Source organism: Peromyscus californicus, unplaced genomic scaffold, assembly GCF_007827085.1.
Source record: "Peromyscus californicus insignis strain IS unplaced genomic scaffold, ASM782708v3 Scaffold_21__1_contigs__length_65335640, whole genome shotgun sequence".
NCBI lineage: Eukaryota > Metazoa > Chordata > Mammalia > Rodentia > Cricetidae > Peromyscus > Peromyscus californicus.
The window spans coordinates 55,540,877-55,567,888 of record NW_026294514.1 but is presented as its reverse complement, the minus strand read 5'-3'; the positions used below and the strand labels follow the sequence as shown (position 1 = coordinate 55,567,888).

The 27,012-nt window shown below is 53.8% G+C and overlaps 1 protein-coding gene across 5 annotated transcripts in view; it reads left to right on the top strand.

The window, feature by feature from the left end:
* The window catches only part of Crocc2 (ciliary rootlet coiled-coil, rootletin family member 2), a 63,667-nt gene that overhangs the window by 17,330 nt on the left and 19,325 nt on the right, over positions 1–27,012 (top strand). For 2 of the 5 annotated variants that reach the window (XM_052750347.1, XM_052750351.1), the window contains 16 exons: positions 2,835–2,938; positions 3,485–3,682; positions 4,032–4,290; positions 4,462–4,668; positions 4,897–5,096; positions 6,833–7,015; positions 7,351–7,495; positions 7,754–7,900; positions 8,182–8,412; positions 12,626–12,819; positions 15,614–15,753; positions 16,111–16,280; positions 17,218–17,394; positions 20,339–20,452; positions 22,998–23,141; positions 26,724–26,941. In XM_052750347.1, coding sequence (XP_052606307.1) covers positions 2,835–2,938; positions 3,485–3,682; positions 4,032–4,290; positions 4,462–4,668; positions 4,897–5,096; positions 6,833–7,015; positions 7,351–7,495; positions 7,754–7,900; positions 8,182–8,412; positions 12,626–12,819; positions 15,614–15,753; positions 16,111–16,280; positions 17,218–17,394; positions 20,339–20,452; positions 22,998–23,141; positions 26,724–26,941 — 2,831 coding nt within the window. The remainder of the gene's footprint in view (positions 1–2,834; positions 2,939–3,484; positions 3,683–4,031; positions 4,291–4,461; positions 4,669–4,896; positions 5,097–6,832; positions 7,016–7,350; positions 7,496–7,753; positions 7,901–8,181; positions 8,413–12,625; positions 12,820–15,613; positions 15,754–16,110; positions 16,281–17,217; positions 17,395–20,338; positions 20,453–22,997; positions 23,142–26,723; positions 26,942–27,012) is intronic. The other 3 variants (XM_052750350.1, XM_052750349.1, XM_052750348.1) reach the window with 3 other exon arrangements.

The following is a 27,012-nucleotide window of genomic DNA, read 5'->3' as shown; positions in this document are numbered from 1 at the left end:
CCCCTGCCCCACACCTGTCATTCCTGGTGGCAGCTACAACAGACACACCTGTTGTCACCGCCTCTGCAGGAGACAAGAGGGTATCGGTGTCAGCTAAGGTGTGTGGGGGGGGATGCACTGTCTCATAGAGTGTCACCAGAGAGCTGGGCCTGTCATCCCAGGAGATCTGGACACAGGCTTGCTGAGGCAGATGACAGCCATTGCCCTGTCTACCATGCCACCCACCCGAGTGGCTTCCACCAAACAAAGCTATACAAACAGTGTCCACAGTCACCTTGGCTTTGCTCATCATGGTCCTTCCTCTCAGGCCTGTGCAGGGCCCTGCCTCTGGACTCTTTGCTGCAGCCCACAAGGCTATGGCCTCCCCTGACCCTAACTCGACCCAAGGCTGTTGGTCTCCTTGCTCTGGCGACTTCTCCCACCTCATTTTGGCTTTGGCAGGCTGCAGCGTTCTATGACACACCCCAGTGTGGGTTCTTCCTGTTTATCTTGCTTAAGGCTTATCTGGCATCCATCCTTCCTCATGACTGGGAAGGGCCATTAACCCTTTCAGAATTGCCTATGCCCACCTCTCCCTCTTCTCATGCCAACAAGGTGTCGGTGCCAACTTACACCATCTCCAGTGCTCAAAGTCATTCTGAGTTACTTTTCCTCTCTTACCCTGAGCCAGGCTAATTTCTTCAGTCTTGTGTTCTTTTTGGTTTTTCGAGACAGGGTTTCTCTGTGTAGCTTTGCGCCTTTCCTGGAGCTCGCTCTGTAGACCAGGCTGACCTCGAACTCACAGAGATCCGCCTGCCTCTGCCTCCTGAGTGCTGGGATTAAAGGCGTGCAATACCAATGTCCGGCCCAGTCTTGTGTTCTTGTTCATCATTATTGCTTCTGACTTCTAATCATCTCGGACTCTGCCTCCTTGACTGGAATTACAAATAGCAGGTTTTTTCATCTTCAGGAGAATAGATTGAGTCTTTTCTAAGTATTCCACTCCTTGGTTGGTGTGTATCCTAAGCAGCTAGCTTGTGCTCGGGGTCTATGTTCCACCACCTGCAGTCCTCCAAACTCTGATCCCGTGTTTCTGCTGACTCCCGATCACCATGCACTGTCTCCTTGTGCCATTGGTAATCTCTTATTCTTTATCAGGGAGCTGGTTATTTCCCTTGGAACTTTGCAAAAATTCCTTGAAAGTGGGGTGAATGCAGGAGTTTTTCAGAAAGGATTTTCAACTGCTTTTGATGGGTAGCTAGAGGCTCCCTTAGTCTTTGAACCACACTGCAGTAGGCTTTCAGCTTCTGTGTTTGTGAAAACCTAGGTGGTGTGCATTTAGGCTACATGATGTTTCATCGTGGTTCCAGGCACAGGGAAGAGCTGTTGCTTTTGTTCAGCTCTAACATTCTAGACAGGCTGTTTCTCTGCAAGACAGTGTGTGTGTGTGTGGGGGGGGGGGTGTGTGCAAGCCTATATAGATGTGAGTGGTGTGTATATGTGAAGACATAAATGTATTGTGTATGTGTGCATGTGTGGGAGTGTGGGAGTGTGGTATGTGTGCATGTGGGAGTCCATTGTGGTGAGTGACAGTCTGAGTGTATAAGGATATGTGAGTGTGTGAGAGCTGTGTGAGTATAGTGTGTTGGAGTGTGGTGTTTCTTTGGTGTTTGTGTGCGTGTGAATCTGCATGTCTGTGGCTCTAGGTGAGTGTTAGTATATGAGAGTAGGATGGAAGTGTAAGCATGTGCTTGTGGTGTGTCAGAGGTATTCTTGTTCATTCTCTAGTCCCCACCTTCAGTGTGTTGAGTGCAGCTTTGGGATCTCCTCCATGTTTGAGAAGACCCCCACTTTGGGCATTGCTCAGCTCTCCAGAGTAAAGAAACTGATGCTCAAGTTGCTCCTTTTAGAAAGAAGTTGCATGGTGCTGGGGTTCCTCACCTGCGCGAAATGTCCTGGCTGTGCGCTCTCCCTGGGCTAGTCCACTCAGCCTTGTCAAGAAGAGGAAAAGGTCTAGAATTTCATGCTCCCATGAGACAGGAGCTAAGATGTCTCACCCTTGGGATGTGACGTCAAGTGTCCCTTGCTGTGTCCCAAGGTGTACAGACACATGGTCCTGGGACCAGGGCCCACAGAGGGCTCAGACACAGGGTCTGCTTAAGAGTCAGGAATGGCCTTATACAAGAAGAAGTGTGGCTTTTTGACAGGCATAAGGAGAGTGTGTCCATTGGAAAGCCATGCTGAAGAGCCTTGGGTAGAGCTAAAATTGTGCAGGGACCAGCAAGAAGCGATAGGAAAGCAATTGGTACAGGGAACCCTGTGGGTCCCAGAGGCCAGCATACAGGACACAGTGGGGTGTGATGATAGGAAAGGTATCAAATAGACCCCAAGAGCCTTCTGGGCCCCACTGTTCCCAAAGGCTGTGGGCCCGTGTTATGATTGGCAATGTCACGTGACCGTCACCAGCCTCCTTCCTCCTGGCTCCTCTGCTGCTGCTACACTATCTGTGGGGGTCCTGCACATCTTGGAGAGCCCCCTAGCGTGAGACCTCCCATGGCACTGAGGGGACAGAGGAGCAGCCCCTCCCTCAGAGGGGCAGCACCAGCTCCTAGGAAAGCCTTTCTGTTCTGGGGAGGCCTGATTCTCGGGCGCCCTGCCCTCTGTGGGAACAACACTCCCTACTGCTATGGTAGGAGGGCATGGAAGTGTCTCTCATGTGGGGTCGGGAAGCCCGTGGGATGGATATGAGGCTTGGATACCTAATAGGTGATACAGGTTCCCCTTCCAGCCCATGGTGGGGTGGTAGGAGAGAGGAAAGGTACATGGCCCAAGTAAGCACAACCTCCTGTTACCAGACCCAAAGGTTGGGCCTGAGAGAGCCTCGGGATATCCTTCCGCTGTGGAGACAAGCCAAGGCTCTGCAGACACACCTGGCTGAGCTTCGGGCTTCCACTGAGAGGTAAGCAGAAGTGCCCACCTCGTGGCTCCTAAGTGGTAAGACTGGTTCCTCCTGGGCTGCAATTATGCTGACTCTGGCTGCCCTGTGGGAAGGTGGAGAGCTAGGGAGGAGGGAGGAAGTGGAGAAAAAGGAGGAGGAGAGCAGGGCATTGGCACTTGTATGGACGGTGAACAGTGGCCTTCAGGTTTCAGAGATCCATCTAGTCCTTTCTGGGCATCTCATGGGCATCTGTCCTGTGCATGCCCAGTGGCCCTCGATGTAATTGCACCCCCATTTACACAGGAGGAGATAAAAACCCAGAGGCCAGTGTCTTACTCAAGGTTGTCATTTCTGGTCAGGCCCATCCCTGCTCACTCTTCCTTGGCTCTTATCTTCACCATTCTACGACATATAAGCTACCGCACAGCATAGAGTAGGGCTTCTCCTGAAAATGGTCGTTGTTCATGTGACCTGCCTCTCCCTCTGAGGTCTGGCTTGCAGCATCCTGGGCCCCAAGCTCACAGCAAGGTCATGCGGCTCAGCCAAGGTACTACTCGTGTATTGCAGGGCTCTCACTGATGCTCAGGCAGACATGGCCCGGACGGCCCAACGCTTGCATGTGGCCTGCCTGAGCCTCGACTCCCACCTGCAGCTCTCAGCCAGCAGCAAGACCAGTGACCTGGAGCAGAGGCTGAGGGAGCAGGCCAGGGAAATGCTGCAGCTGCAGGGCCACTGGGCTGCTGAGAAGGTGGCGCTACAAGCCAGGTGGGCCTTGGGCTCTGGGTGGCTGGTGCAGGGATGCCCCAGAGGCACGGACTTGAGGTGAGGTGGAGAGAGCAGCGCCAGCTTCCCGGGTGATCACACCCAGCATTCCGACATGGGGCTGCAGATCTGAGTTGGAATGAGAGCATGAGCCATGACGGCTGAGCTTGGAATTGTTGTTTTACTCCCAAGATAGTGGGAGTCATCAGAGTTCTGTAGCAGAGAAGGTATGCAGTCGGGACGTGGACCGAGGTATAGCCTCAGCACTGTAGGGAGGCCGTCCCATAGGGAGGCATCCTGATGGCCCACAGCACGCACAGGGCCCCTCATCATCACCCTCATCTCTCTCCAGACTTTCAGAGCAGACACTGCTGGTAGAGAAGCTCTCTGAGCAGAAAGAAGAAGGGGAGAGAGCCATCCTGACACTCAAGGCGGACATCCAGAGACTGGTTTGTGGGGTGGGGAATGGGGTGCTTTGCCATGGGTGCATGTCTGCCTGGCTCAGGAGTCTCTGTCCACAGAAATCCCGGCGCAGTGGGGGCCAGCTGGTTGCTGACGAACTGAGGGATGAGCTGGAAGTACTGCACCATGTCCTGGCCAGCATCAAGGAGGTATGGTCCTGCCTGATGTCCTTCCTGGATGCAGAAGACCTGTGGGGACACTGGTTCTAGTTGGTCCTCATGAGAAGAAGGTCCTGTTTAATCGTGGCCCTGCACTCTTCCCTCTGCTCTCTCTCTCTCTCTCTCTCTCTCTCTCTCTCTCTCTCTCTCTGTGACTTGAAGGTGGCCCAGGCAGATGTAGTGTGTCCAGAGTTGACCAGGAGCAGCAGTGGTGAAGTCAGGGAGCTACCGGGCCAACTGAGGAGCCCCCCACGTTCTCTATCACCCCACTGGCATTTGTCCCCAACACGGACCAGCCCTCCAGCCAGCCTGGACCCTGCACTGCAGGCCGTGAAGGCAGCCATTGAGAGGCGTCAGCAGAGGGAGCAGGTGTGTGACCATGGCCCACAGGGCCACCGGGGTCACAAACCTTGCCCAGCTGGGTGTGGGAACTTTCCACAGCCTTCCCTGGGGGGTGTTGGTGGCTGGGTCTCCATGGAGCCTGTACCTGAGCTCCACAGCCTGGGAAGGAACTTCATGTGCCAGGGGCACTTCTGGAAGAACTGAGGTGCTCTGGATGGCTGCTGATGCTCACTGTGGGTTCCATGACCCCGGCAGGAGCTGCATCTCAGGCTGGAGTCCTCCCAAGAGGAAGTAGCCAGGCTCCGGGAGCAGCTGTCTGGGTATCGGCAGGAGCTGCGGGCCTCACAAAGGCTTCTGCAGGACAGGGCACGGGAGCATGAGGATCTCTTGGGCCAGCTGGAGGCCCAAAGGCAGGAGGCACAGCACAGCCAGGCATCTATCCATCTCCTGGAAAGGTGACGGAAGCAGCGGGGCAGGACGGGGCAGCACTGTGCAGCTGTCCTCTGTGAGACCTCACAGCAGGAACAGGAAAAGGCCCCATCTCCAGATAAGACCTTCTAGGGGCCAGGCTGCCCGTCACTCTGCACCCCCTTTTGCCTGGATTGAGTTGCTCCTCTCCCTTTGCTGTGCTCCTATGCTGTACCTGACCTGGGTTTCCCTTTGCTAAAAAGCAAAGGCATCATTTGCACATGCCCTAGCTCTCTGCAGGGCCAGCCCCATATCCTATCCCCAGAAGCTCTGGCCTCATCAGGCTCTGCTCTTCTACCACCCCTGCTCCCGACTCCCCTCTAGGTGACCTCCCCCTACCAGTGACCCTTCACCATGGCCAAAAGAACCCCACTTCCCACATACCCTGTGGGTTCCATGGCTCCTTTGCAGCTACCATAGAGTTCTAGATACTTTCTACACGTGACTCTTTAACCTGGGGCTGGCAAGAATCAGGGCCACCGAGTGTACAGGGAATCTCTGGGATCTACTGGATGCAGGCTGAGTAAGAGCCAGGTGTCAGCCATGGATCTGGGAATCTTCCTGAAGGAGGTGTGCAATGTCCCAGGGAGCGGAGACAGCTATGACCCCTTGTCCCCCTGACCCCATGGTTTGGGGACAGACCACACATCCTTCACAGCTCCTCCAAGCAGCCTATACATATTCTGGGTGCTTCGGCGCACAAAATGAGTATGAATCAGTCCTATCCTGGAGAGACACAGAGCAGGAGGGCACAGGGGTGGGCATGTCAGGGCAGCCTTGCACAGGAGTGGGCAGAAATCCAAAGGCAGCAGTAATAAACTCAAGGAGGGCAGGGAGGCCTTCCCAGAGGGAGGCAGTGCTGTGTGGCAGTCCATAGGGAGTCTTTGGTGAGCCTGTTGGGCAGGCAGGACCATGTCACAGAAGGACTATCCACTTCTCCAAAATTCAGAGGGCACACAAGGCCACATGGGATGGAGTGTCTGGGGGAGGCAGGAGCAGAGCAGAGGTGGCAGGGGAATGCTGGGGGGATTTCAGCAGGACACAGTGAGCCCATGCAGTGTCAGATTCAAAAGCCCTTCGGGAAATAGGATCCGCTATTCAGAGGACAGGGTGAGAGGAGAGAGGCTAACATTCAGGGACCCAGCTGAACGACGACGAGGCGTGGCTGTGCACAGGGTAGGAGGCACGGGGAGAAGCACCCAGAGCCGCAGAGCCGCTGCACAGGGGCTTCAGGACCCACAGAGTGTGTGCACCTGAGGGTTGAGGGACAGAGCAGGGAGACCGTGGCCAGGGAGGTGTCCCTCCTGTGGTGGAGGTTTGCAAGGACGTGGTGGACATTAACTGTGTGGCAGAGAGAGGTCTGTGATGACTGCCCAGGCTTGGCTTCTGTGGCAGAGAGCTGGGCCTTAAGCTCTTACAAGGGAAGGCGAAGGCTGGTCAAGCCAGGCAGTGGCCACCTCATCTCAGCCACCTTGCGAAGACCTGAGGCTTTGGGTCACAGTATTAACTCTTCTTCCTGTGCCTCCCTGGACTCCATCTGCCTTTGAGGCCCCTGAGGACCTGTACCCACACTACCCCTACTGACACATACCCCCCTGTTCCTACTGATCCATACTCACTCACCCCTGGCCACCCTTCCCAGTACAGTGAGTCTTGATGGCCTCAGGTGCTTCTCTCCTGAAGCATGGCTTGAGGCTGCCTCTGCCCTTGTTCCTGCTCCCAGGGAGAAAGTAGCCCTGGAGTCAACCATGAAGGAGCTAAGAGCAAAGGCAGACATTCGGGATGCGGAGACCCAGAAGCTGGAGGTCACAAATGCAGAGCTGCGGAGAAGCCTCCTGCTGAGGGCAGAGCAGAAAGCCGAGCTGGCCCAGAAGAGTGAGCGGAGTCTGCGTGAGCTGGAGGCCAGGTGGGTTGTGGGGGAGCTGCAGGCCAGCAGGGTCCCTTGGACTATGAGACCACGGGTGAGATACAAACAGTGCGTCAGGGGCAGGGGGTGGGCAGCTCCTCCTGAGCAGGGTACCACACAACCCATAGTCCCACACCTATATCAGCCCAATGCCTGGCCCTGTGTACACAATCCACCCATGTGTAGACCTCACCCAGGCATACAGCCAGAGGCACCATGCAGCTTTGGGGCTCCTTGGTCTTAAAGGGGTTTGTTAGAAGTTCCCTGCCTACAAGTTTTGTGGGGGCATCTCTGAAGAGACCACCCGACTTTGCCTTCTGGCCGCGGGGCCTCAGCCAGGGCCGCCTGGAACAGCTGGAGGAGAAGGTCTCTGGGTTCAGGAAGGAGCTGGCCACGGCCCGGGAGGCACTCAGCTCAATGCAGCTGCAGAGGGACATCGTGGAGGCTGAAAGGGAGAGCCTGCGTGGTGCCCTGGCCCGGGTATGTACCCCAGTACACATAGTCCTTGCCTCTGTCCTTACCCACGTGGCCTGGACCACTACCAGGGCTCCTAGTCACCGCCATTGTACACCAGCCTCACTCCTGACACCTTGCCCTCCCAACCCCGATGGCCACATCTGCTCCTAGGGAATCTCCTTGGGCCACCAGTCACTAACTCTAGTCAGAACCTTAATTCTCCTGGGAAGAATCTGAAGCCTCTCCTAGGAGCCATCTCTGGGTGACCACTACGCCTCACAGGCTGAATCTAGCAATGCTGATTTGGAATTGCTGGTGGCACGGCTGACGTCGGAGGGGACAGAGCAGCGGGACTCACTGGCCAAGATGGCTGCCCTGACGGAAGGGCTTTCCCAGGACAAAGACACCCTAAACCATCTGGTGCTTCAGGTAAGGCAAGAGCCAAGGCCTCACTTCCGCCAGGGTGCCCCTGAACTTTCTCTGTGGGCTTGTCCTGTCATCTGCATACCCCAGATCTCTTTCCTGCTTGGACTGAGGCCACCATCCCAAGAGTAGGTGCTGGAGGTGAGATGCAGGACCTGACCACTGATCCTGGTCAGGCCCGAAGCAGGGACCACAGCATCTCCATGGAAGGCCTACATGGGTGGCTGGCTTGTGGGCACTCGGGGTGTGTGGTCCAAAGGTTAAATGTCTTCCTACCTGCTCTGCAGCTGGAGCAGGAGAGGGACCAGCTTCGGGAGCAGCAGAAGATGCTGGAGCAGGAGCAAGCCGGCGTCAGGGAGCAGCTGGCGCAGGCGGAGCGGCAGCTAGGCCTCATTCGGGCTGAACGGAGAAGTCTCCAGGAGACGTGTGGGCACCTGGAGCAAAAGCAGGAACATCTAGAGGGGCAGGTGGCCCTGCTTGGCCAGGAGAGTGCCCAGCTCCGGGAGCACGTGGGCCAGGTGAGGCCAGGCTGTGGGCAGTCACACGTCTGTCCTGCTGTTGCTATTGTACCTCTGAAGAGGGTTAAAGAGGTGGGTCCATGGATAAAGTGCCTTCTGCACAAGGCTGAGGACCTGAGTTGAAGTTGTCAGGATCCACAGGACGGAGGAGCCAACAGCAGCACACGTGATCCCCTGTTGGAGCTCCAGGGGGCAGGCGTGGGGTGTGGGTAGGAGGGGGCTTTGAGTCAGGTATGCCCTCCACGTTTCGATTGGGCTTCTGCTCCTGGCCTCTGATGCCCAGTCTGCGTGTGCACAGTTGAACTCTCCTGCTACTCGTCATTCAAGCCTTTGTGTGTTTGTTTAGTTCCTGTCTTTTGGTTGTTGGGTATCTTTGGGGGTTTTTGTTTTGTTTTATGTTTATGTACAGGTGTACATGCACATGTGGGTGCATTTATATGTGCACATCCATGTGAACCTCAGATGTAACTCCTCAGGCATCACCCACTACCTTGGTTGCTTTTTTTTTTTAATTTTTTATTTTAAAGTATATAGGTGTTTTGCTGGCATGTATGTCTGTGCACCAACTGTGTATGGTGCCTGTGGAGGCCAGAAGAGGGCGTCCTAGAACTGGAGTTACAGATAATTGTCAGCCACCATGTGGGTGCTGGGAATTGAACCTGGGTCTTCTGGAAGAACAGCTAAGCTGCCTCTCCAGCCCCCATCCACCTTGTTCATGAGACAGGGTCTCTCGATGGTCTGGAGCTCACTGAGTAAGCCAGAATGGCTGATGAGTGACCAGTGCCCAAGGCTGGGACTAAAAAAGCACACTACCATGCCCAGATTTTTTTTTTAAAACATGGGTTCTGGGGTTGAACTCAGATTCTTGTGCTTCCCACTGAGCTACAAAAGAATCACTCAGTGTGGACTGAGTCTGAAGCCGTTTGGTTGGTCTTTGACAATGTGTCTTGTGTGGAAACCATGTCTCTGGTGGGTCTCAGACCTCTGGTGACATACAGGCACCCTTGTTTCATGTGGGACAGTGTGACCTCTCTCCATCCTCAGGCCCCTATTCTTGCCATCATGATCCCCATTTTTGTTAAGATACAATCAGTGTCCAGTGTTGGTGACAGGCAGGACAATGAGTTGACAGTGGTGTGCCCTTGTGGATGACCAGTCAAGACAGAGAATATGTCCAGAAGCTTCCCTCGTAGCCCACCCATTTCTTTCTCAAATGCCTAAGGCCCCAGGAGCCTCTGTTCCAACATGGAGCACCCTGCACTGGTTGGGTGGATCACTTGCACCAAGCTTCTCTCTCTCCACACACTTTTTTTTTCTCGAGACAGGCTTTCTCTGTGTAGTTTTGGTGCCTGTCCTGGATCTCATTCTATAAACTAGGCTAGACTTGAACTCACAGAGATCTACCTGGCTCTGCCTCCCAAGTGCTGGGATTAAAGGTATGCACCACCACCACCGCCCAGCTCTCCACATACTCTTTAAGACTCATCCATGTAGGTACATGTAACATAGCTCTTTGCTTTTGCACGTGACTACATGCCATGGTAGGAATAAACACAGCTACTTCCTCACTGTTTCTGAACACCTGTGCCGTTTCTGGCTTGGGCAGTAATACATAAGGCTCCTAAAAACCTTTGTATACTCACTTCTCACTGTTCTTGAGCAAATACAAAGAGTAAAATTATGGGAGTCGTTGTGAAGGAGTGTGGTGAATTCAGAAGTGGTTCTGTCATTTCAGCTGCTCCTTAGCCTTGTCAGCATTTGATATCATCTGTTTTACTTTTTAAGCTATTCTCTGTGTGATGTTCTATGTACTAGGCTTTGATTCCTGTTTCCAAGGTAACTAGTGATGATGTTGGCACATTTTCATGAGCCTGTTGAATTTGTGTCCTTTTTAGGATTTCGTGTGTTTTGTAAATGTGGATTTTGTGTTTTGGTCTATGTAGGAGTTTTTTATATGTATAGATACAAGTACTTTGTCAGCTAGATGTACTGTGAATGCTTTCCCCAAGTAGTGTCTTATCTTTCCATTTTCTTTCTTTCTTTCTTTCTTTCTTTCTTTCTTTCTTTCTTTCTTTCCTTTTTTTCTTCCTTCCTTCCTTCCTTCCTTCCTTCCTTCCTTCCTTCCTTCCTTCCTTTCTTTCTTTCTTTCTTTCTTTCTTTCATCTGTGTAGCCCTGGCTGTCCTGGAACTCTCTCTGTAGACCAGGTTGGCCTCAAACTCAGAGATCCGCCTGCCTCTGCCTCCTGAATATTGGGATTAAAAGCATGCACCACCACCACCCAGCTTGATTTTCTTAATAGTATTTTTTGCAGAACATAGAATTTTAACTTGGACAAATTTTTTTTACATTTTTAATCATTGCTTTATTTTGTTGTGGTAGACTCGTTTGGGTTTGGTTTGATTTGATTTTGAGACAGCATCCTGAAACTCTCACTATGTGGCCCACCCTGGCTTCAAATTTGTAGCAACCCTCCTGCCTTCATCTCCCCGTCTGCTGGGATTATATGCATGGACACCCAGGCCAGGCTTTCTTTTTTTTTTTTTTTTTTTTTTTATTCTTCTGATCAGTATTTCCTAGGTCCTGAAGTTTGCCCAAGAACAAAAAGTTAGCCTTCTGTGTTTTCATGTGCCTGGGTGAGGTCTTCAGTACATCTCATATCAATTTCACATGGATTTCTAAGTGTGCAACAATGCAAATTCTTGATCCACTGAGTCAGACACTCCCTCAGGAGGACTTTCAAATATGGAGTTCAGTTAGCCTCCAGCTGACTCTGATACCCGTCAGAGTGTGAGAAGCACAGGTGGGCAGGACAGCGTGGAAACTAACACTTGCTGTCCTTCATGCTAAGCTTCACTTGCCCAGGTCCTGCTTGAAAGGGACTCTCATGTTTGGGTTGCCTTGCTGGGTGAGTTACGTTCCTGTCACTGTGGCAAAACATCTGACATATTAATCATGGTGGTTTGAATGAGAATGGACTCCATAAGCTCATATATGTGAATGTTCAGTTGCCAGGGAGTGGAACTGTTTGAAAGGATTAGAAGGATTAGGAGGTGTGGCCTTGTTGGAGGAAGTGAGTCATTGGAGGTGGGCTTTGAAGTTTCAAAAGCCCACAGCACCTTCCCCCGCCCCGCCCCCCGCCTGTGGATCAGGATGTAGCCCTCAGCTACTTCAGCGCCATGAGGGTCACATGCTCCTGCCATGATGATAATAGACTAAGCCTCTGAAACTTTAAGCGAGCCCCCTGTTAAATGTTTTCTTTTATAAGAGCTGACTTGGTTATGATGTCCCTTCATAGCAATAAAAGAGTGACAAAGACATTTAAGAGGACCTTGCATTTGGGATTATGATTTCAAGGGGGTTCAGGCCATGGTCATTTGGCCCCATATTTCTGGGCCAGTTTTGAGACAAAATACCACGGTGTCTTAAAAATAGGGAAGAGGAAAAGGAGAAGGAAGCAGTGACAGTTCAGCTCATAGAGGACAGGGAGCAGGGAGATAATGACGAGAAAGGGACAGGATCCCCTAAGGGCCTGTTCCTAGTGACCTTTTCCTCTCGCTAGGTCTTGCCTCCTAAGTGTCTCTCCCAAGCTTCAGTCTGCAGGAGTGCCCGGCCCATAGTTGGCTCACAGCGATGACTCGAGTCAAGCCCTCTGTGGACAATGGAACAAAATCAGACTTACGGTGTTCCTGGTAACTGTGAATTCCTCAGGATCTTCCCAGCCCAGACTACAAAGCAGCAAATGTCTTGAGGAGAGAAGAGGCCCAAGGGGCTGTTCCTGCTCCAGGAGCTCAGCTGCTCCAGTCCTTGCTGCTTCTGCAGCCCTAGGGCTCCCAGAGGCCTTGTCCAGACCCTGTTGAGGCTACTGGTGGAAACACTAGACTGTGCCCTGTGCTGCATCTGCACCCCTGTGCCACATGTCCAGCTCCCTGGGCACTCAAAGTCTAGCAAAGGTTGCCAGGGAGATGGACAGTTGGCTCCTCCCTAGAAACACCCATTTCTATCACACGTCCTCCAAGATTTCAGAGTGGCCATCCCCTCTACTGGAAAGTCCATCCATGAGTTTATGAGTGTTGATGCCTCCTCTTATGTCAGCCTACTGTGTCTCCTGTCACCTCCATGCCATCTTCTTCCCATGCCTCCCTTACCCTCAGCAGCCTCTTCCCATTTGCTCACTCTCTTTCCGTTGTCCGATGGTCCCTCTTCCTCCCCTAGGTCACATGCAAGAAGCAGGCCCTGGAGAAGCAGCTGGCGCAGAGCCTGCAGGACCAGGAGGCCCAGATGGACATCCTTCAGGAAGCTCTCCACGAGAAGAACACTCTGTCGGAGGAGCGGACCCAACTACTGGCTAAGCAGGAAGCCCTGGAGAGACATCGTGAGCTTGTGACTAAGGAGGCAGCAGATCTGAGGTGTGCCCTGACTCATGATCCTGCCTTCAGACAGCCCGTGGGGTTATGACTGCAGGGGCGCGATATTGACACAGTGGCGTAGGGCAGGGTATGTCTGCTGTCAGCATTGGTGTTATGGGCCTGTATAGAGAGGAGACATTGTGCCTTTGAGGTGGTTCAGTATTAGATGGGGTGCCCTGGGGTCAGCTTCCTAAAGACAGGGGGGCAACCCTGTGAGACCAGAAACTCAGCTCAGCCCAGCCAAAGAAAGATATGCACTTTCTTCCTGAAGAATGAGGAGTTCAGGGTGGAGCTTCAGGTTGCCTGTGTCTGGAAGCTTCTACAACCCCAGAGATCCCCGCCCCCCCCTCCTGCTTCCTTCTGCTGAGTGGCTTTGAGATTTCATTCCCAGAGAGATACCTAGAGGTAGCAAGAGAGCCCATCTGAAACTTCTGCCCAGTGGTTGTTCCCTAGCAGTCCTAGGAGCCAGAGGCACAAAGCTGTGCAGCCTGGCGTAGGGTCTACCCAGGGAACGATGGTCTTGACAGTGGAGGTGAGGGAACCCCCACAACCAACAGGACAGCATCCAGAACTTGGAGTGGGAATGCGGAGGCGTGAACAGTGGTAGCTTAGCCTGGTCCCAAGGCCTTTGCAGAGACCCAAGGCTGGTTGGTGCTTTCTCTTCCCAGAGCCTACTCAGTCATGGAGGGCTTCCTGGAGGAGTTCCTCCCAGAACTCCAGAAACTAGGGCCATAGGGAACTAGAGGGACCCAGCTTTTCAACTTGTCAAAACTGAACTTTCTGAATAAAAGCTGGTGCAGACATCCAAATGGCATGTTTTGGGGAGGCTTCCCAGGTGGACAAGAGTCCTCATCCCTGGAAACATATGCTGCCCAGAATGTGAGCCTGGTTAATGTGAATCTGGTGAGAGCCCTCCATGGGTAGGATCCCACTCCCACACTCCCCGGCTCCAGCCTCGACCTCTGGACCCAGAGCCATTGCACCGGGCAGCCCTGAAGAACCATCAGTGTACCATGACGACCAGCTAAAGCCTTGGTGGCAGGGCTGCCGGCGGCGGCTTGCCTGAACCATACCTCTCTCCATTCATGGAGTGCTGGCCGCTCATCGGGAGGATGGGCCAGGCTCCCACCTACACCTCATGCTGCAGCTGACCCATTGTGTGATACCAGGCTTCTACCCTCGAGCTCAAACCCAGTGAGATGCCTCTGTGGAAGAAGAGATTGGACACATTCTCAGGTCCCCAGGCTGTGAGCAGACACCAGAGGGTCAGAGGCCATGTCCCCTAGACAAAACCGGTCACAGTTCTAGGAGGAAGGCTTCAAAGCAGCTAACGGAAGAATGTTCTCCGTTCACAACTGGGAAGAACACTCTGGCAGACGACATGTTCACTCTCGGAGCAGGAAATGCGTAGTTAACAAGAGGGACAGGGTGTGGTGTGGCGGGTGGTGAGGCTTCTAGAGCTTGTAGTCTGGGCCCAGAGGACCTTTCCCTCACACATCAGGAGGTCCTGGCAGGCTTCTGGCGCTCTACAGGACAACCCAGGAGCTGTGGTGAGACTGTCAGACTGAAGGGCCATGGCTTCCCTCACCCACTGAGAACAAACCTTGATGCTGCATTATGAGGACATTAAATTGGAGTGTCGTGGTGGAATCACAGCTCAGTGACAACTCATGCTGGTGGGCTGGGTTGGTAGGTCACTTATGGTCAGCAAGTCAAGCTGTTTTCAGTTACCCCCACAAGAACCCCGGAAGTTGTGGGTTGGTATACCTCGCTCCATGTATTTTCTGAATGATGACCTCTGCGTGCAAATGCGTCTGGGCTCCTTTTCCCGCAGTGGAGTCACACTGCCTGCAGCACTCCAGCTCTGGTGGTGGTTCTGTGGGTGACTCCTCCCTTGCCAAGTGCATGTTGCTGCATACATTAGATGCACCATGATGTCTGCAACATTTTCCCATTTTTTTTTTTTTTTTGGCATTCCAGCTAACACCCCGCATAAAGCCATAGTGAGCATCCTGTCCCTGGCTGTGAGGTGTCTCTAGAGTTGGCACCTGGGTGTGGTCTTGCCAGGGCAAAGTCAGCACACTTAGTCTCCCCCTCCACTCTCTCACTAACACTAGACATGATTGCTTTTAATCCTTTGCTAATCTGGTGTATGATTAATGATACAGCCTGGCTGTGGTTAGAATCTCCCTGGGCCCTGATCTCTCCAGGTAAGGTAAAGTACACTTTGTGTGCTTTTGTCTATTTGATGTTTTCTTTGTAACTGTTACTTTTCTCATTTGCTGATTTTGTTAATGATTGGCAGGAACTCTTTACATATGAGGGATGCTTACCCCTATGTTTATATACTAAACCAGATTTTCTTCCAATTCTGCGCCTTGTCATCTTATTTTTTTATAATTTTTAAAGATCAGTTTCTTAAGTTAGCAGACAAAGTGATGGGTTTCATTACCTGCCCTTTCCTTCCAACTTGATTTATGGAATCTCTTCTATGGAAAACTATCCCTCCCTCCTTTAAGTATATCCAGATCTGTTGGCCTCTTTATTTTATTTTTATTCTGACTTTCGTGTCGAGCTTAAGAAGATTAAAACACCCTCTGCATCTGTTCCATTTTACAATTCTGAGTTATTCTGCTATGGCTTGTTTGTTTTGTTTTGTTTCTGGATTTGGTTTTTCATTCGGCCTGAAACGTGTTTTTGTGTAGGGTACAACTGATTCTTACACGTTCAAACCGTGAGACGCCGCGGGACCACGTGGGTTATGATATGTCTGCTGTCCGATGCTTCTCCACAGGGCTGAGAGGGACTCTCTGGAGAACGGCCTCTTGGAGGCCCAACAGCTAACAACTCAGCTGCAGACCCAGCAGGAGCAGCTGGAAGGGGAGGCCCAGGCTGCTCAGCTCGCTCGCAGGGCTTTGCAAGGTGCTGTACTAGGTAGACTCTCCCTGTCCCTACTCACAAGTCACTGTTGGGGTGAACTCAGTCCTTATAGGTGTTGTTCTCCCTCCCTGGACCACCCTGTAGGGGAAGACCCGGGGATTTGGAGCTTGTGTGACTGTGAGTGATGTACAGGGGGATGCCTGGCCCATCCTGTTCTGTGGCCAACTCTGAGCTCAGACCTGAGGTGCAGCCACAGGGTTGGTACAGGGGCTTCCTGCCCTGTACCCATTCCCAGTATCCGTGTCCCCACTTGGCCTACCCGCCATGTGCTAGCAGAGCAGGCAACGGCCTCTTAAGTGGGCAATTTCAAAGGACAGAGGGCGCTGTGGTGACACACCTGCCCCTTCACAGTGGAAATGGAGCGGCTGAAAAGTGACTGGGAAGTCCGAGAGACGAAGCTGCGGTGGGATCTGGGACAGCTGCGGCAGCAGGCCACACAGCAGGAGCAGGAGGCACAGCTGGCCTTGGAGCGCCAGGCGCTGGCCCACAGAGAGGACCTGGCCCGGCTACAGAGGGAGAAGGTCTGTCTCCCGAGGGCCCACTTGGCCACCGGTCTGCCATGTCCTCCCAACAAGCAGAGATGGAGGGGTAGGGGGAGGGACCTGGCCGCTCTCCATAGTTTAAGAAGTCCGGGAAGGCCTGGTGCAGTATGGGGGAGGGGCAGCTGATGTGCAGGGCAGGCCCTTGCTCACAGAAGGGACCAATCCTGAAGATTCGCTACCCTTGCTGAACAAACAGAGTCTCGTGCCTGTCAGAGCTGTACCACCAGAGTCATGTGGCCCTGGAGGCCTTGTGTGTTCCATCCCATTCTTCCACTCACACATCGATCCCTCCATCCATTCATCCATCCATCTGTCCATCTATCCACACATTTACTCATCCATATAGACACACACCCATCTGTCTATCCACACATCCCTCCAAACACACATCCATCTGTCCATACCTCCATCTATATGTATATCCATTCATCCATCTAGCCATCCCTCCATCTATATGTATATCCAACCTGCCTGTTATCCATCCATCCATCCATCTACCTATCTGTATACTCATCCCTCCTTATGTCCATGCCCCTGTACCAGTGGCACTTGGTAGAGATTCAGGAACAGCTTAAGATCTGCTAGATTATTATGGGATGGTAGATGCTGACACCCAGAGAGACCCTTCCCAGCTTCTGTCTGGGGGATCTTGTAGAGAAGACAAAGGGAGAGCTGATGCTGGACCACCAGCCTAGCTCCCGAGGGCCCACTTGGCCACTGGTCTGCCATGTCCTCCCAACAAGCAGAGATGGAGGAGCAGGGGGAGGGACCTGGCCGCTCTCCACAGTTTAAGAAGTCCGGGAAGGCGCTGGCCCACAGAGAGGACCTGGCCCAGCTGCAGAGGTTTAACCCCGAGCCTCAAGTGCCTACCAGTCACCCAGCCCCGACCTCACAGCCTATCCTTCGCCTTGGCCAGGAGACCCTCAGTTTATCCCTGGCAGAGGAGAAGGAGGTGGCTGCCCAGTGGATGGAACGGCAGAAAGAGCTGGTGACAAGAGGCACAGCCGAGAGGGAGGCTCTGGAGGGGGAAATTCAGAGCCTGAAGCAGGAGCGGGACGAGAGCCTCCTCCAGCTGGAGCACGAGATGCAGCAGGTGATGATGGCATGGGAACTGGGAGCCTCGCCCACCTCACGCTTCTTGGTCCCAGCACAAGGGCTGCGCTGAAGCCTCCCCCAAGCAGGTGCATCCTTTCCAGATTGATACAGCTTTGTGCTGCCACAGGAATCCTGCCGAACAGACATCTACCCATCTACTCATCCATCCATCTACACACCCGTCTATTCATCCACATGCCCATATACCAACCATCCATCCACACATTCATACATCATCTAACCACCCCTTTACACACACACACACACACACACACACACACACACACACACACACACACACACACACATCTATACATTATATCTTTCTTTCCACCCACCTGCCCATCCATGCACTTGAATGTCTTTCCGCTCAGCCATCTTCCTTCTCCTTACTTGGCTGTACATCTTCCTTTCTACGCTCCCCGGTTTCTACTCACGTACATGGCCATCCAGAAATATGCCCAGCTATCCATCCACACAGCTGACCGTCCATCCATTAAGTTACCTGGCCATCCACTTGTCTACCCACTGAGGTGCCCTTCCAGCTAGCCATACATTCAGCTACCTACCCATGTACCCAACTATTCATCCATGTGTCTGTCAACTCACTCACCTGATCAGCCAGTCACCCTATCATCTGCAAGGTCCAGCCACATAGTGCTCATCCAACCTGGCCATTCTTCCATCCTACAGGTCTAGATACTAGGTCTGAAAGGTTACCCTTGAGCCCAGGCTTCCCCAAGGAACTGGGCCATCCTAAGGAGTCTATTGCTTAGTGAATTGAGCAGAAAAGTACACACACACAAGCATGCCACCACGTCAGCAAGGGCAATAACCTCTCTGCACCAGTCACAGATTGCAAGGAGAGGATGTGGGTGGCTGGAAGAGGCAGGGTTTGTGACCAGACTGTTTCTAATTGACTGTCAACATTCTAGGGCACAAGCCTTATAGGCCTATTTGACTGGTAGGAAATTAAGAAGTTGGTCTCCTGTCCGAAGCTGCACAGTGTACGGTCTGGGCATGGGAGCCGTGATTTTAACTGTGGCCTGTACTGGAGGAAGCTAAGGCCTTGCAAGAGGAGCAGGGTGTTGAGATGGGAGCAAGAGACTGGGAAGAGAGCATTCAGGGATATCTGGGATGCATGTGTCAGTGTGGCCACCAGAATCTGTGTGAGCTGAATGGTAAGGACCTCAGAGGAGCCTTGAAGGTCCTACACACCAGGTTCAAGTAAGGAAAACAGGGCTGTTCCAAGCAGGAGTAACACGACTGGGGTAATGAGGCTGGAGTCAGGGAGAACAGAGAGAGCTTGAAGCTGAGGGTGCAGCTGTGGGGGATCCCGAGACACTTGGAACACAGTGACATCACCCCCATGGGTGTATGAGAAGATGCTCATAGAAACAACTTACCTGGGGCATGGGCAGTGGTAAGGCCCTATGCAGTCCCTCACTGCCTGCCATCTGAGACCACCCACCAGGCCACACCCACCTATTCTCATCTGACTGCAGCTTCCTGGTTTCACAAAGAGTCCCAAGAAAGGAGAGTCAGTAAGAGCAGAACAGGCTGAGAAGATGGTTTCCCTGCCCACAACATGACCACAATAACATTGTGCTCCCGGGCTATAATACAGAAAGCCAGGCATGTGGGCAATGGTCACCGCAGCAGCCAGTGGACTTTCCCTGGCCCTCTGCCTGCACTATCTGCTGCCAATCATGTCAATGGTGCCAGATGGGGAAGATCGGGCGGCAGATCTCGCATGCCATACCTCCTGGAGGAAGCTGACAGTTTAAACCAGAAGGCAGTCTTCGGGAGGCCTCAGGCAATAAGAGAGTCTGTGTGGACTGAGTCTCAACGGAACAAGACACTGACTACTCTTGCTTTGCCCCTTAGTGAGAAATTCAAGAAGGCAGATCAAGATCCCAGGCCTCCAAGGTCTCACAGCCAGGGGTGGGCAGGTTACCAGAATGAGGCAGAAGCAAGCAAGCTTGGGTTCTGGCAGGCAGAGGCTATGTGAGGAGCACCGGGTTGTTTGGTTGGTTTTCTTTGTTTTTTAATTCTTCAAAACATGGAGAATGGGGTTCTCGCCACCTCTTCCTCGGGGACTACTGTCATTTTTAAATTCCTCAGCAATGCAACCCATCCTAGCTGCCAGGAATGAGTGCAGACCCCACAGATTAGAAGTGTAGTGGCTGGAAGCTAACCACCCATCCTGACCAGAGTGGTTACAAGTGTAGGAAGTGCTATGACCCTCAACTAGGGATTCAGCAGAAGGACTGGAATGCCAGGAAGGCGCTGTGCTTGCTGCCGTAGTTTACCTCAGACATAACCAGGACAAGTCAGAGAACCAGTTTGATTTCAGCTCCCGGTGGGACTGGCCCATCACACCCCTCGCCTGTCTGTATTCACCAGCCAGGACTCTCCCTGAGCTGGTGTCCAAGGCTCTGGGGGCTTCCCTGGCTGGCATGATCTATGGTACGACTGGGACATGATTGAAGTCTGTTTCCTGCCCCGCCACTCTGGGAGCTGGGTCTCCCCGAGTCTGGCTGCTGTGTCCCGCTCACACCCTTGGTGAGACAGACATCCTTGGGGTACAGTGCCATCAGTGGCTTCTTCCTGATCACCGTAGGAAGCAGTGCCTAGGAGGATAGGGAATCATGAAACACCAGCCTGCCCGGTGAGAACCAGGGCCAGGGAAGGATGGGAATGGCATGAAGGGTTGCTGAACACCCGAAGGGGAAGAGTAGGACGAAGGAGTATGTTACCAGGAAAGGCTTGAGCTCAGAACCACCCCCTGCCCAGTGGCTGGGTGTGCAAAGAAAAGCTGGTAAGCCTGGCAGGAAATTCAACATGGAGCATTCTGCTGTGCCTCGGAGAGGGAGCCGCACTTCCACTCAGCTCCCCAGCTCCTCAGCTGCCTCACGAGCACTCTGTCTCCTCATGTGCAGGCAATGTCTCTGAAGGAAGCAGAGAAGAACCTGCTGAGCAAGGAGCTCTCTGGGGCCAATAAGGAGCTGGAACGGACCCGTCAAGAGGCCCAGAACCAGCAAGCGCAAGCTGAGGTGAGCCCCACTGACAGTTCCCAGCCTGGTCATGTATGGCCAAGCAAGTCCCGGCAGAGCCCCCAGGATACCCCCTTTCTGTCTGGTCCTAGAAGTATATAGTACCCTCTGTGTCTTCCTGAGTCTGATGTCCCCCTGGGGCCTCCAAGCTTCCTGCTGGAAGAAGCTGCTATCTCAAAGGCAGGAATAGCCAAGTGATTGTGGCTGTCTATGCCTCGGCCCCTGCCTGGGGTGGCTACGGGCACTGGGACTCTTCCAGGCTGGTGCTCCTGGGAATCAGAGTTGATCAAGACTGACAGAAGGGCCAGGCTGGACCATATACTGAATATCAACAGCCAGGAGAGGGGTAGACCCAGGCCTGTGTCCCACGTTCTGATCCGTATAGCGCCAGCCTTGCCTGCCTGTGCTCAGGCTAGTTCTAGTAAATCCAGTTGTGAGCAGGCATACAACTGCTCCTGTCTTACTGTTGGAGACGGCCTCCAGAGGAGGAGCTGAGGCTGTCCCTGTGGCTGGTCTTTGACTCTTGGAGATCTGTTCTTGTTGCCCACCTGGGGAGTGAGAGAAGACCACCCAGCTGGAGTGAGAGGCAGGTGTGCAGAGGTGGCAGGCCCTGGGGGAGGGCGTCCTGGTGATTCAGATAGAAGTAGACAGGGGCTGGTCCCCAGTGCTGTGTCGTAGGAGGTGGTATGGCAATAAGGTATGACCCCCCCCCCCAATACATAAACTCTGACTCCACATCACAGAATAGGGAAACCTAAGTGGTACCCAGGCTCCAGAAGCTCCCCCTTGCTCCTATCCATCCTGCTCTGTCTTCTCTCACCCACAGCCGCTCACCAGGGCTGGACAGCACTTCCCTGGCACAGGCCTGGAGGGGTCTCAGTCTATGGCTATGCCCTTCTCTCCACAACGCAGCCTTACCAGTCTCATCCTGAGACCCTGGGAGCTGGCACCTCCTGCTCACAGACCAGCCTCTGCAGGAGCCAGCACTGGCTTCTGGAGCTTTCTCTCATGCTGGCCAAATCTCCCCCTGGGCTAAGGACCAGGCCTTCCAGCCAGCACGGCTCCTCGGGGAGCTCATTAAGGGTTCTTTTGCCACCTCAGCTTAGAAAATGGAAATTAAAACCCGCTGAGAGAGAGGAAGTACAGCCAAGGAACCCCAGCTGTGGGGTGACATGGGACCGAGCCACCGACGGGTGGAGGGGCCTGCTGGCCTGAGTCACCACTGCCTCCAGGAGCTGGTCCCCAAGATTCACAGAAAACTGCAGCCTCCCTGAGCAAGCAATTCTGGACCCTGTGGGCACAAAGCCATGACCTGGCCATCCTGGGTGACTCGTGCCCATTGAGAAGGAGAGCAGCGGCCAAGGGTCAGAGCAAGAGGTGGGGCTGATGGGAGCCTCGATCCAGCTGTAACCCCCGATGGAGGCCTGCAGAATGCAGGTGTGGGAGTGGGGTCTCTGCATTGCACTGGCCCCTCTGTAGCAATGCAGTCTCTAGAGGGACCCTGACACCACCCGGGGCCCAACTCTTCGCCTAGATGGTCCCCAGCCTCCCAGACACAGTAGCCTATTACGGGAGAAGAGTGTGTTCTTCCAAATGCTGAGGACCTTACAGTCGTGGGAAAGAACCACACGAGGCCTGGGCTGGGGCCCAGAGTGAGTGGGGAAGAGTCCTAACAGGAGACCGCGCTGGGCCTCATCGCGGTGCGGATAGTAACATCTTTGTCTGTGGACAAGCAAGTGCTTCAGACTGAACCCGGGAGCTGGTGCCTAGAGGACCTCCTTTGGGTGCTCAGTAGTTAACAGACCCCTGGAGAGACGGGAACAGGCTGTGGTGTAACAGGACAGCAGACCTGGGCTGCACCTAGTTCACGGCACTGTCCTACTGCCCAGCAGGGATGGCAGCATTCTGCATATGTGACTGGGGCACGTGTATTTGTAGATGGCAGGAAGGTAGGTGTCCCCTCCTGCCACCTACCCATTGGAAAGGTCAGGAAACTGGGTGCCGGGTGGACAGGACGTATGTGGTGAGCAGTGTCCGGCCCCTCACCACATCCCTCCACTGGGATTTCAGCCTCTTCACCCAACACTGACTCAACATTGACTATAGTGGATGCTGCAGGTCTCAGAGCCAAGGGCTCAGAATGCCCTAAGTCCAAGCAGACCTGGGTGACCTGAGTGACCAAAAAGTTTCACTGGGGTAGATGGTTAGCCCCAGATCCATTGCTTGGCCAGGTAGCCCACGTGCTAGTGCCATTGAGGGCCGGACCTGCTAAGCAGCTGTTCCCGTCCCCTCTCTATATAAAGTGGGCTAAACAGGAATGTAAGGCAGAAAAAGGACACCTGAAACTCCCCAACCAGGCCATGCCCACTCACTTGCCATGATCTGATGGCTCGGGAACCCCAGAAGGAAAGCGAAGAGACATGGGCATGGGACTTCAGAGCCCAAGCTCCCTTTCATGGGGAGCATTCATCCCACGATGCTTCTTTCCTCTCATGACCTGGCCGTCAGGCCTCAGACCAGCCTCCAGGGGTCTTTGTATCTCCAGGCCACCATCACCACCATGACCACAGAGCTGAGAACTCTCCAGGTCCAGTTTGAGGAGGCCATCTCCACCCACCAGAGAGAAGCTGAAACTCTGAGAGAGAAGCTCCGAGAGATAGCAGCCGAGCGGAGCCGTGTGAGGAGAGAGGTGAGGAGGTGGGCCTCTCGAGTACAGTGAAGAGGGTACTGGGAGAGTCAGGATGCCCAGAGAGGAGGGTGCCACAAGACCAGCAAGAGTCAAACGGACAGACCCATTTGGTTCGGCAACCAGTGGCATCTCTCAGAGGGGTGAAATGGTACCTGGCTCCTGGCATCAGCTGGGGAAAGCTGACCATGGCCTCGTAGAAGAAGGTTTTTTTTCTAGCCCAAAGTGATAGATTTGGCTGTGAGAGGCTTGAGAGGACAGAAGCCACTGTTGAGGGAAAGCAGAGATGCTGTGGTTTGCTACAGGTAGCTGTGAGGCCCAGTCATGGCTACCACGGGCCCTGCCTCTTCCCAGGAAGACCACAGAGCATCTGTGGTCCTGTTGGGACAGTCAGAGGCTGGCTACCCAGGGACACTAGCCCTGGACAATTGATCAAAACCATGGCACAGGCTCCAGAGGCTCCCCAGGGGCTCCCCAGGGTCACCCCAGCCTAACCTACGCTTCCACACAGTTCAGAGACTGGGACTCAGATACAGGGAGCTGTCATTGTATGGTGGCTATAGCCTCCTCCCAAAGCCGGCCTGAGAGGCCACTGTGACACAGCCGTGAGAAGAGTCTATCTAAAAATCTGTCACCTAACAAGCCACGGGGAGCCCCCAGGGAGGTAGGCTCTGCCTGCACTAGAGGCCTAGACTCTACGTTGGATGGGGTGCTGGGGTGGAGTGAAGCTGAGTTTAGGGTTCCCAAGGCAGAAAGGCAGGAGAAGTGGGATGGTGGTGGGATTTTTCAGGGACAGTCATGGGCCCTGATGCTCACACAGAGGCTCCAGGAACCACATGGCCACAACAGGGTGGGGGACAGTCTTGGGCGGGGCTAGAAGAGGCCAGGGCGAGGCCAGGCAGGGGCCCAGCAGGCAAGCAGATGGAAAGGTGTTTCTGAGGAGTTCTGACAGGACTTGGGGGAGCCTGGGAGAGGCAAGGGCAGGAGGGTATGTGGATTGAGGATGGGGGCGGGGGTCAGCCAGAACCCAGGTGGGGCCTGTGGGGACAAAGCAGCTTCACAGCTTCTGGGCTGTGTGCCAAGGCTGGCAGGCAGGGCAGCTGGCCTGGTGTGGTGAGGAGAGGGGCTCTCCCTCCCCAAGCACACCCCAAGGGGCCGGCCAAGAGCCCGGGAGAGGAAGAGAGCATGACTGAACATGACGGGCTGTTTATATTGGCCCCAAAGAGAACGGGCTCCTTCCAACAGATTTCAAAGCCGAGGCCTGGTCAGCGGCCACATGGAGAAGCAAAGTGTAATTTCAAAACTAGGGGCAGAAAGAGAAGAATCTGGGGAGGGGGCCCCTTTGTTCTGGTCAGAGGAAGGATAAGAACCTCACAGCAAGGTCAAGTTTTCAGTAAGGAAGCCCCCCAGAAAGTGATAAGGGGTGATGGGAGTCTGAAAAGGTGGGGGGATGGGGTGGAAAAAAGAAATAATTGCAGAAGAGCGTCCCAGGTGCCAGGTTGGTGCATAATGTCCCCACTTTCAACTGGAGGAACTAGCATGTTCCCACAGACCTTCTTGGGGTTCACACACATGTAAACACACACACACACACACACACACACACACACACACAGGTAAACCTACATGTTGATGCCTCCCATTTGTATGCACATTTGTGCACATCTTGTGCAACTTAAGACAACACACATCTATGAACACAGATACACACTAAGTGGTACGTGCACACTAAGTAATATGCATATGCACACCCAATGCATTTGTTCACACACGCGGGGCTCCCATATGAAAGCACATACAAACATCGAAAAACATATACATGTGCATGAAGATGAACAGCAAACACACATGTACACTTAGAAGCATACCTACCGTGTATGTGTAAGCATACATTTATATGCATGCACACCTGTCCTTTGGGTGTGCACCAAAGCACACATGAATACCCTCATTCATGCATGCATGCATGCATGCATGTATGCACACACAGGCTACCCCACTGCCACCTCTCCCCTGCTTGCCTTGCTGCCCTCCTCCCCGCAGAGCTCTGGAGTTGCCTCCCTGCAGGAAATTTCAAAAGAGACTGTTTATACAACTTCTAGTAAAGAAATAATTATTATAATCACATTAAGCGATTTGGCTGTAAAATTCCTGCAAAAGGGATGGTTGTCCTCAGGAGGCGGCGAGTGGGGGTGCTGGACAGCGAGGGAGGGGGTGGCCTGGCGGCAGGGGGGCCCTTCCCCCATTTGTTTTGCTTATTTTCATCTCCCCTACTCCGGGAAATGAGTACAGCTCCTTTTATGATGGACAGGCCCTTTCCCTGGTCCTTGACCTTCTGGGTGGATTCTGCTGAGCTCAGCGGAAAATGCTCGGCACGGTTGTGGCTCCCACATGTGGGGGGTGGGGGGTGGGGAGCAGTGGGGAGGCCCTGGCCCTTCCCAAAAACAGAACAACAATAACAGCGGGCGGACTCTGGAGCCAGGCCGGCCGGGGGCCTGGACAATGTCCCGTGAAAACAGCTAGCAGAGAGGGGTTTGCTTTTGGCAAACCAGCCACTCAACATCACTGAGTTCTTGTGGCTTCCTCTCTCAACATGTCCCTGCTGGCTTCCTCCACCTCCTCCCCAGGGACACTTGAGAGCCAGAATGGAGCCTCCTCTGATGCTTCTGGTCAGAGTTGTAGGTTGAGAGGCCTCAGAAAGTCCCTACCCCATAGCCTGGGAGTTGAGAGTGGGTTTGCCCTCCTCCAGACCCTTCCATGTAGAACCTGGATGCCCAGAGATGCTTCATGCTCCAAGGCAGGAAACCAGGACTCGGTACCCCTGCAGTGTGCAGGCACTACCCCTGCTTCCGGCATGATAGGGTCACCCTCTGGACCATGGGCCAGCCAGCAGGAGATGGGAACTTACATCCATGGCCCCTTGCCTTCCCTGGGTCAGCTCACAGAGGTACTAAGTGGTCACCCTCATGTCTGAGTGTATCCATGCTCCTATGGGTTGAGCCCTGCCTTGAAGACTCCTATGATGCTTATAGCCTCCTGCTTCATAGAGCAGCCTGGCCTGAGAAGCCCTGAGTCTACTGGAGAATTTGAAGGGCACGGGTGCCTGAACTCTCCCTCTGCACTCCATCTCCCCCACCACACACTATTAGGAGAAGGAGGCTGGAGGGGATGGTTGAGCTCAGGACTATATTGATGCTGGTGTTAGGCACCAGGCTGCTGACCCACTACCTACATAGTTATCCAAAGGGAGGCGCGGGCCCTGGGTTAGCAAGCAGGAAAGGTTATCTGTAGTCGAAGCTGATGTATGGACAAAGCCATGCCCCAGGAAAGCCCGGTGACCACCAATCCACATTTCAGAGTTCTACAGAGTGAACACAGGGCAGAGCCAGCCCCAGGAAGGGTCAGGGTGAACACTATCTGGGCCTTGTACCTGAGGGACCTGCTTTCTCTTGCAAGTGCTGGGTGACCCAGGGATGCTCAGGCAGAGTCAGAATCCTCTACTCCCTCTGGTTCCGGGAGCAGCTGCCTGTGCACCCACAGCCCCATGGTCCCCAAGCTGGTCACTGGAGCATATTTCTGCCTTAGGCTGAGGGGCTGCAGGCACAGCTGAACATGGCCCATGAAAGGCTGGCTGAACTGCGCCAAGAGCTTCAGGACAGGGAGGAGAGTCAGGAGGGGCTTCGCAGGGAGGCCTTGGAGGCCCGCCGGGCACTGGACGATGAGGCTCAAGAGAAGGATGTGCTGCAACACTCCAACACCAGGCTGCGGGCCACCATCCACAGGGCTGAGCAAGAGAAAGCCAGGTAGGACGGTAGGACAGGTACCCTAAAGAGCAGTTACGGGAGGAGCCTGCAGCCCTGCTGTTCAACCAGGC